The following is a 10600-nucleotide window of genomic DNA, read 5'->3' on the forward strand; positions in this document are numbered from 1 at the left end:
TTTTTCCTGGGGTTTGAGGTAGCTACAGCTTTGAATATAGAAATATTCCTTTTAGCTCTTACAGTATACTGAATATGCTGCTAAAGAAATTTTGTTGGTGCTGCCCTGTTTTTTAACACCCCCAAGCAATGTGTTACACAAAATTGGCAATGAGACAGCCATTGATTTTGTTAATAAGTAATGAAATAATGAGCTAATTGATGCTGAAGTGTAATGTTGTAGATACACTGCCATTTGAATACAGAATATAGCTTATGAAGGAGCAAAGTCTTATACCACCAACTAGTAGAAAGTCATTTCCTTTCTGTATCTGTAGATGGCTCTTCAGACTTTTCTAATTTAAGATATTGAATAAATAACAGCTCGTAATTTTGTCCCATTAATTCAGTTACATAATGCTTTTGAAGATGCATGTGAGACGGAGGTGGTGTTCTGGGGTCTAATTGCTGAACGAATAGGTATGCCGTGGGAATTCTCTAATTATCTTAGAGCAACATTTCTCAAACTTTGCCGACTATGTGCATTACTTGGAGATCTTGCTAAAATTGAAATTCTGCATCAGTAGGCCAGGAGTGGGAACTGAGAGTCCATTCCTAATAAGCTCATGGGAGATTCTGTTGCCTCGGGTGTGTGGAGCACAATTTGAGTAGTAAGGCCTTTGAGAATACTTAGTATAATACTATCTAAAGTTTATCAGTATTGTTTAGCCTCTAAGTGAAAATCAAAGTGAATTCTGGGCTCTTACAAAATTAAAGACAAACTCTGGGAACTCTCTGGGAAGGGATTGTTGATTATGCAGCCTTAATGGGATTAGCTGGATAAGAAAGAAGGAGTGCTCCAGTGGCAATTGCACTTCAACATTTAAAACAGGGAAGGAAAGAACATTAATTCCCAGAGTGTGGTCCCCAGATCGGCAGCATCAGCATTTTCTGGGAGGATGTTAGAGAAGCAAATTCTCAGTTCCACCCCAGATCTGCTGAATCTGAAACTTAGGAAACAGAGTCTGGCAATCTATGTTTTAACCAGCCTTCCAGGTGGTTCTGATGCACAGTAAAGTTTGAGATGATATCTTAAGTAGCAGATTAGGTATTAGGACACAGAATCATTTGATTCCAAAGCTTATGCCTCTAGAACAATTTGATATATTTTATTAGAAAGAATTATCAATAAGAGCTTGAGACTGTCATTGTTCTTTAATGAAAAAAAAAAAAACTTTAATCATTTGAGCATTTAATATGCATGTTAGGTTACACTTTTCAGCTAAGAACGAGCTCTTTTCCTTCAGTGTTTCTCTATCACTTGCTGCAACCAGGAAGGCTGAGAAAGAATTTAGGTAGTATTGGTTATGCAACTGCCACAGCTCTCTCAAATTACAGAAAGGTGGCGTGCTGTTTCTTGTGGTTGGTGTATGTGTTGCAGTAGTGTGGATCCTCCTTGGTTATGTGACGACATGGCTGGAAGCCACTATCTCTGCCTGTGCCCTTTGGGGCTTGATCATAATGAGTGCTTACTGGTATAGTTCTTTTCCAAGTTTACCTTGGGAAAGGTTCAGTGAGTTTTAATAGCAGGGGAAAGGCAATTTATGCCTTTGGCTGATGGGGAGTAGGAAAACTGGTAACTTTGTTTCTCATTTTATCATTGTCATTCCTTAAAACTAACAGGTGTATCATCTGATAGCATTTGCTTGAGATAGTTAACTTTAGTGATACAGACTACTACTAAATCTTGGGTTAATTTGCAGCCATTAAGAACTAAGAACCGAACAGTTGAGTAACTAATCTTCAATTCTCTGTACCTAGGATGTGCAGAGAGTGGGTAGCATCAGGATAGAGCTAGACAGGAGGGTCCACGGTGAGCTTGGCTAGACAGAATGGAGGCAGGCAGATAGGCCAGTGGTTTAAGACCAATAACGGGAATAGGCAGGCATTGTAGGTCAGTGAGATGAGACTTAAGAAGCCAGTCAAAGCATGGAGTTAGAAGTAAGTGTTTGAGATATAGACAATTCAGATATAGAGTTCAGGAAGTTAGCTAACATAGGCCAGGACCCAAATAAAGGATTTAGGCAATTCACTGATAAAGGGCCATTTAAAGGCATGGGATATAGCAGTGAGGGAGAAAAGTGAATGTTAATTCTTTTTTTTTTTTTTTTTTTGAGACGGAGTCTTGCTCTGTCGCCCGGGCTGGAGTGCAGTGGCCGGATCTCGGCTCACTGCAAGCTCTGCCTCCCGGGTTTACGCCATTCTCCTGCCTCAGCCTCCGGAGTAGCTGGGACTACAGGCGCCCGCCACCTCGCCCGCTAGTTTTTTTTTGTATTTTTAGTAGAGACGGGGTTTCACCGTGTTAGCCAGGATGGTCTCGATCTCCTGACCTCGTGATCCACCCGTCTCGGCCTCCCAAAGTGCTGGGATTACAGGCTTGAGCCACCGCGCCCGGCCGTGAATGTTAATTCTAAGCATCAAATAGAGGCAGTGTGAGCTCAGGATTCCACATACTTGCTACCTTAGGCTAGATCTGATCTCCCAGTGGGAGAAAGATTCAGTCCTAAGTAAGCATATTTGCCTTGATCAGAGAGTCTGAAATGATTGGGGTTAGCAAGACATCCCATTTTCTTGATAGAGTAAATGATTCAACCCGCCCATGTTCCATTTTTTTCTCATCCTACCAGTGACTGAAAAAGTCTACGAGAGTGAATCCTGCACAGATAGTGAAGAGGAGCTTAAGATGAAGACATCCTCAATACACAGACCCCCTGCCATGACTGTGAAAAAAGAACCCAAAGAGGAACGAAAGGGCCCCAAGAAAGGGACTGCTGCTCTGGGCAAAGCCAACAGACAGGTGTCCATTACTGGCTTCTTCCAGAGGAAATAAACTGCCATCTCTGGTAGATCAGAGACTTGAAGTGGTCAAGGGAGAAGACCAAGAAATGTGCTCCTCACTTACTATGTAAGTTCATCTAGATCTCCACCTCACTTGTATCAAAAGACTGTTCTTTCATCCTGTGAGGTTTATACTATTTCTGGTTTTTAACCAAAAGGAAATCATCTGGAAGCAGGAGGCAAAAAGCTGTTACCTTCTAATGACATTTAAAAAGCACAATCTTTGACCTGTCCAGGAGAAGGATTTACTCCAAAATTATACTGGAACAGTTTTCAGAATTCTCACTGAAGCCGTTTAGTGGCTAATCCACTGTTCCCCACTCGCCCTATGCCCTGGTCCGCATATGGCACAGGAATTATTCCTTCTTGTTCCTTTGTATTCTGAGAATTCATGTGGGTGTTTCTTATCCTTACATGCTGCTGGATGTGTTTACCCCTCTTGTCTTCCTCCAGTACCACACTTCTGTCCCCTAACCTCCTGAGGCTGTTCTCTGTAAGTCTTTTAAGTCTTGGTTGGACTAAAAGCTCAAGTGAAAATCTCCCTGTAATCCTCTTCCTCCATTATGCAGTATACGGGCACCTGGCTACAGACCAGGACATGGCTTGTGTTCTGTTCCTTTCACAAAAGCTCTCTGGGACCTTCACTTGCAATTAGTGGTTAGGGAAAAGCCTCAGGCAGAACACAAATAGAAATTTAATGATGTGTTCAACTCCACCAGAAATTACCTCGAGTCAGCATTGACGATATTGGAGGAGCTGCCGTGCTGCCGACACGGGGTGCTTATGATGCTCTTTGTGGTTTGTTGATCCCCCTCCCCCACTCTCAGTACCTAGAGAGTGAAACCTGTACAATGAGATAAAGACTAAAAAGAGAAATCGCTTCCTATATACAGTGTAGTGCATTTACATAAAATTTCTTCTTCTTAAGAAAACAGAATATTCAAAAACAGCACTTTTCCAGGAAGTTAGTGAGGAAGATAAGGCACACATTTATACATGGATGTTGCTCCTTTGTATTTTTAGCTCCCCTATTTGCTTAAAAGTACAGGCTCCCCAAGAGGGGATGGAGAGGGAGAGACTGAATTGTTAGTAGTCTAAACAGCAAAGAAAACATTTTTATTAGTTACTTATGGAAAATCGTCTATTACAATGATAACCTTCAAGCGACTTCCATTATGGCTGGACAGGCGGTGAGCTCAGTGGATTGCAGCGGTGTGCTGGTGATTTTGCACAGTGAGCTCTGCGGAAGGGGTTCACGCTCAGCTGCTGATGTGTCTCACACGTAGCAGACAAGGGGTGTCTGACCGACTTCTTCCGCCTCAGGCTGGTGTATGTCGTAAATGATGCAATCAGCTGTCTCCTCTTTAAGGTTGGGATTGTGCTGACCTTGGGATTAACATGAGCTTCTTTAGCAACCAAGTATGAACTTGATTAAGACCAGAAGTGTGGGAGATGAGTCCTGGCATTATGTCTAAGGCTGAAGCAGTGGCTTTGTATAGCAAGCTGTATGGCAAGGTTGACATACTCCAAAACCCTTTCTTTTTAAAATGAAAAAGGATGGAGAGAAGGATGGAAAGCCTGGACTTAAACCATTAGAAAAAACTTCTGGAGAGAAATCCCTTTTAAACAGTTATTTTTGTCATTGCCTCTGGTCATTTGTCTAAATAGGAATGGAAAATTAAAGGCAACAATCCAATCTTTTTTCTAAAAATTATGCTGGGGTCTCGACTAAAACAATTTGAATTGGAAAATTCTGATGCTGGTTGGAGTTCCAACTTTCAAGGGATAATACAAATCCTATGATCTCTATGCCCAATATGCTGCCTCAACTTGAGCTCCTGCAAGGCTTAGTAAGTATTGAGTGGTGGGGTTTTTTTTTTTTTCTTTTTACATAATACCATGTTAACCACATGAGTTAAATAAATTGAGAAGTTTTAAGACAGGGCTTCAAACTGAGTATCTGATGAGTCTCTTATTTGATAGATGGTAACAGTGTTGCAATTATTTAAACTCTGAATGAGAAGAAGGCTGGTTTTCAGTTGATACTGTTAAAACTGCATACCTATAGTCTGAGATGAACAAGTTATTTGCTGCTTTCATCGTTTTTTCAGCCCTGGGGAAATCTTAGTTTCAGCAAACCTCATTGTTTAGTTCATGTATAAGAAAATCTAGCACATTGTATTAGTTTGGCTTCATCACTTGCTAGCTGTATGACCTTGGGCAAGTTTCACAGCCTCAAGTTCTTTATCAAAATAAAACTAAAATGAATTACCAAGGGTTGTCAAGACTAACGTCAAGTGTATGTAGCATGAATTCGGTACATGATGGTAGTCACATACGTACTCTACAAATGGTGGCTTCCTTTCTGATGTCGTAAGTGATATAATCAGCTAGCAACTTACTGAAATGTTATCAGTTATACGGCCCAGGTGGTGAATTCTTCAGTCATTCTGGCTGTACATGTGGTAAAAAGGGGAAGATAGTTGTCCTATTTCATAAAAGGTTTAAAGAGAGTAGATATTTTCCTATTGAAGGAATTACAGATGGCTATATTTACTGTTCATTTATTGTGTATCTACTATGTGTCAAGCCCATGACCTGGGGACTAGAGGATATAATAGAAACAGTAGAATTTGGCACTCGATCCTCACAATGTAGTGGAAGGGAAAGCCACTAAAATGAAATGACAGTGCCGTATGTGAGTCCAAGGTACAGGTCCTCCAAGAGTTCCTAGGAGGATAGGTATCAAGGCAGTCTTCCTGGAGGAGAGGAAAGCAAGCAGTTCTTTGAATGATGAGCAGGATTTCACCAGGCAAAGAGGAATGGAAACTATTTTCTAGGCAGAGGAGCATGGCTTTTGGGAGAGGTGGCCTGTAGAACTTGAGAATAGGGAGGAAAGTGTATTCAGAAATGAGGTTGGGGTCTTGCTAAGCAGTTTGGATTTGATTTGTAGATAATGGGGGCCAACTGAAGAAATTTAAGAAGAGTGACAGAAGTTGGTTCTCAGTTAAGAGTGACAGCCAATATTTACTTTGATTTTGTATCCATGATAGTATTTCTACCCTTGCATGTGCACATTGTGTCTTAAAATTCTAGCGGATTAAAGAAAACTATCTTGGTTAAAACAGGGCTGCTTAATTCTGGCAGTCAGCATAGACAATTGCAGTGTTTCCCTTGTCTTCCCCTGTCAATGTAGATTTCTGTAGCAGAATCAGTTTTTTAAAGTGATTTCAAAAGCTGGTGTTTCTTCATTGACACTCTCAGTGATGAACCTCCACTCACCTCCCTGGAAAAAACTGGGAATTTGGGGGCAGAGGGGGCTGGTAAACGAGTGAAACAGTTGTCTATTCCTTTTCTATCTTTGTTTCTTTAAGAAGACATTAGTTATTATACAGGAGAGAGCTGAAGAGAAGGGCCATATAAGGAAAGTAAATAGTTTCTCCAGGACATGAGTAGAATGAGTGCCTAATAATGTATTTGCCAGAAACGTACTCTGTGTCAAGACTCGTTTTGGTAAACTTGTCTCCTTTCATTGGTTCCAGGATCTCAGTATGCTGTAATGCAGCTTTTACCACCATGAAACATTCTGGGACTGCCTCGTTTTGCTGTGAGAAGGCAGTATTGCTTTCTGAGTTATTGCCCTGGCAGCTCTGTAAATTAGCCCATGCTGTCACCATGCCCTCTCTGAAGGGCACATTGTACCCAAATGACTGCATTTAGGATTGACTCTTACCACTCCCTGCTGCATGACACTTCTCTCCACTTGTATCTGTGTCCAGTTTTTTGTGTTCTTAAGTGCAGACCACCCACAGATTGCCACCCAGGCTCTTTAGCCAGAGAAACTTGGTAAGGCTTCTGATCCAATATTTTTCCATTGGATCAGAATCCACCTTAACTCTACAATTCCCCTTCTACTTCAAACCCTTAATGTTTTCTGAACACCCACTCCCCTTAATTTTTCTCATTTTCTCTTTCCAGATTCCATGTTTCTTGAGGTTTCACCTTGGCTCCCTGTACCTTCATTTTTAATAATCAAAGTTCTTCATGGCTAGTTCTTCAGCTTCATTCTTTTGGTGTTTTAGGCTTTCTCAAGGCTTTTCATGGCATGTATTTTACCAGACTGCTCTTGAAGAATGGAAAAACTACTTTGTTTAGTGTCTGTTTGGGATCAGTCAGATCCAAAGCATAAAGCAGTTATTGGAAGCTGGTTATGTTTAGTCCTGGATAAAATATTTCGGGGATTGTAAGAGCCCAGAAGTTACCATTTTGGAGTGACAAGACAAACATACTAAACAGCATTTAGCATTTGAGACAATGCTTAGATGAGTGATAGACATGGAACTTAATAATTTAGGAACAATTTAGGATAATCATTATGGGCAAAATGTTATATTCCTATGCAAAGAACAATAAAAGATTTAAAGAAACAGGCTGAGGTAGGCTCACTATTTTACTGGATGTTATTCAACTATTTGAACTTCAGTTGCCATTTATGTATTCATGGTGTAAGTAAACCATGATTTAGTGAATCTTTAATTAATGGAGTTATTTCTGTTGTGCTTTAAGCATGAGAGTATTGACGAGAAAGCAAGCAGTTACCAGGAATTACTTCAAAGGGCAGTTTATACAATATAAAGTCTGTGTAGGCTCCACTCAGTTTTGTACACACTCAACAATTTTGACCTACTAGGGAGGCCGGATGCCATGATGGAAACAACACAGACTTGAGAGACAGAGGGCGCTGGATGCAAACCCTGTCTGAGGCGCTGACCTTAAGCAAAGTATGCATCCTCTCTGAACTTCTTTCCTCATCTTTCAAAATGAGCTACCCACCTACCTTAAAGGGTTGTTTTAGGGCGTTAATGAAATAATGCATGGGCAGTCCCCAGTATTTTGACACGTACTAAACTAATACAAAGCAGAGTAACTCACATTTACCTCTTTTAATCCTCAGCCCTGTGAGATAGGTAGTTTTATTTGCGTTTTGCACATGAGAAAACGGCGGCAAAGAGGTTAAGTAACCTGCCCAAGGTCAGAGCCATGATATAAATCATGACAATTTGGCTTTATTGCCCTCAGTCTTAACTGCTGTGCTATATTGCCTCTTGGCTATATATTAGTTCACACTTCCATACCACCAAGTGACGATTGATTTTTTTTTTTGTTTTTGTTTTTTAAGACAGAGTCTCGCTCTGTCACCCAGGCTGGAGTGCAGTGGCACAATGTCAGCTCACTGCAACCTCCTCTTCCCAGGTTCAAGTGATTCTCTGCAACCTCCGCTTCCCAGGTTCAAGCAATTCTCCTGCCTCAGCCTCCCCAGTAGCTGGGACTACAGGCGCACGCCACCACACCTGGCTAATTTTTGTATGTTTAGTAGAGATGGGGTTTCACCATGTTGGCCAGGCTGGTCTCGAACTCCTGACCCCAGCTGATCTGCCTGCCTCGGCCTCCTGATGTTCATTTTTATAAGTGAAAGTGCAGCTGGTTGTTCAGATCCCAGATTGTCAAATTTGAAGGCAATCTTAATGCTTATCTAAATCAACCTCTCATCTGAAGTCTGCATCTTCTCTATAGCATCCCTGCCAAGTGGTCTTGAATCTATAAACAAAGATTCAATTATGTTCAGTATACCATACTTAACTAAATTACAAAGTTAGATAAGTAGGCTAATAAATGTTAAGAAGAATTTAAAGAGAAGCTGGACTAAAATTAAGTTTTCCAATTACTTTTAGATCACCAAGAAACTTCCAAATAGAGCATACTGCCATAAGCAGTCCATTTAATTGGTTTCAGTTTAAGTTGAGAACGTTGTTTTCCTTGAAACAGTTTGTCTGATTCTTGGCCTTGCCTCTGACTTAACATTTGTAAGAAAATCAAGAGGATATTTGGCATTTGTGCCCTATTTAAGCCATGCTGCAGGTTCATAGGTTGAAAGTGTTCCTGGGGTGCTTGCAAGTGAGTTAGGTCAGGGTGGTGGTCTCCATTTTGAATGTCAAAACCTTGTTTTCCTAGGAGACTTGGTTTCAAGCTTACCTGGTATGTGAAGATTACATAAACATAGCATAATGATGGTACAGTGCAGTGGTCCCCAACCTGTTTGGCACCAGGGACTAGTTTCATGGAAGACAATTTTTCCATGGCCAGATAGGGGAGATGGTTTCGGGATGAAACTGTTCCACCTCAGATGATCAGGCATTAGTTAGATTTGCATGCGGAGCACACAACCTAGATCCTTGCATGTGCAGTTCACACTAGGGTTTGCGCTCCTGTGAGCATCTAATGCTGCAGTTGATCTGACAGGAGGCAGAGCTCAGGCAGTAATGCTCTTTGCCCACCTGCTGCTCACCTCCTGCTGTGCAGCTAGGTTTCTAGCAGGCCACAGACCAGTACCAGTCCACAGCCGGAGGTTGGGGACCCCTGGTGTACTTTCTAAAGTTCTGTCCTGGAATGGGATATACAGAAGGCAGAACCATTTTCCTGCAAACCATAAAATCTGATTGGAGTGTTTTCCCTTGTCCCTCTTAGTTGTATTGTATATGTATTTATATGATGCTTTACTTTATCTTACTTCATCCTTATGATAACCTGCAAGGTCTTTCTCTCCCACATTTTGCAGAAAACAAGCCCAGGGAGTTGAGCTAATATGGCCAGCATCATACAGTGAGAAAGTGAACCAGGGCTGGAACCTAGGTCTTGAGACTTTGCGTCTTCAGACTCTGCATCATGTGACTTTCCCGCAGTATAGCAACCCCTAAGAAGAATATATGGGTCCACTTATAAATGTGGCTTGAGTCATTCAATGCTTACTTATTTGCCCAACAACTATGGTGGCTACTGTGGATTCAAGAAAAGTACATGACAAGTTCTCTGACTTCCTGGGACTGACCGTCTGTTGGGAAGGCAAAAAAAATGTACATATTTGTACATTTTGCAGATTTTTGACTAAAAGTTTACTATGTGCTCAGCACTGGTGCATTAAATACTGGGGATACAAAGATGAATTTCTTGCCCTTGAAACATTTACTATCTGGTGAGGAGAGAGACAGACAAATATGCTATAATTATATTATAATAATATTTATAAGAGTGCTTACCATGGACCCAAATTTTTGCTAGATATTTAATACACTTTCTCTAATCCTCACAATACTTTATTTACACATGAAGACAGGAAGGCTCAGAGAGTTTAAATGATTTGCCTAATAAGTGGCAAAGGTGAGACATGTCTCTGTTTAATAATTTATAATGAAAAGTTAGAGAAACTAGTATATTTGAACGCTTGTGATTAGCAAACCTGCATGGAAGTCAACTTCCCTTCGGGTGGATCAAAAGGAGCAAAATGAATTAGACCTTTACAATTGTCATTCTCGGGTAGGTGTGATCTTGCCAGTGATTCTGAGTCTTTTGGCTACGATCTTCAGCTCGTATCTCCACGTAAGGAAACACACACCAGTGGACTATATGTTAGGCTAGAGATGAAGGCTTTCTCCCCTCTGCTTGGTGTTCTAGCTGGCCTGGGGAGAGGGCCACTGTTTGAACTCTAGTCTTTCTGACTTGAAGTCTATATTCTGACTACCGTACCATGTCCTTCCGCCTGTGTAAAGGAGGTGTGTGTTCATAGGTCAGTGTGGACCCAAGAAAGGGTTGCCTATGACTGCCTGAGGGATTAAGGGAAGATTCACAGAGGAGGAGGTGCTTAAACAGGTCTTGAGAAAAATAGGAGT

The 10600-nt window shown here is 41.2% G+C and overlaps 1 protein-coding gene across 3 annotated transcripts in view; it reads left to right on the forward strand.

The window, feature by feature from the left end:
- POLD3 (DNA polymerase delta 3, accessory subunit) overlaps nt 1-5148 on the forward strand; it is a 55980-nt gene extending 50832 nt beyond the window's left edge. For all 3 annotated transcript variants that reach the window (XM_033204078.1, XM_033204080.1, XM_033204079.1), the window contains exon 12: nt 2666-5148. In XM_033204078.1, coding sequence (XP_033059969.1) covers nt 2666-2868 — 203 coding nt within the window. In that variant the 3' untranslated portion in view covers nt 2869-5148. The remainder of the gene's footprint in view (nt 1-2665) is intronic.
- Nucleotides 5149-10600: the final 5452 nt, after the last annotated feature.

This window comes from Trachypithecus francoisi, unplaced genomic scaffold (assembly GCF_009764315.1).
Source record: "Trachypithecus francoisi isolate TF-2019V2 unplaced genomic scaffold, Tfra_2.0 Lachesis_group8, whole genome shotgun sequence".
NCBI lineage: Eukaryota > Metazoa > Chordata > Mammalia > Primates > Cercopithecidae > Trachypithecus > Trachypithecus francoisi.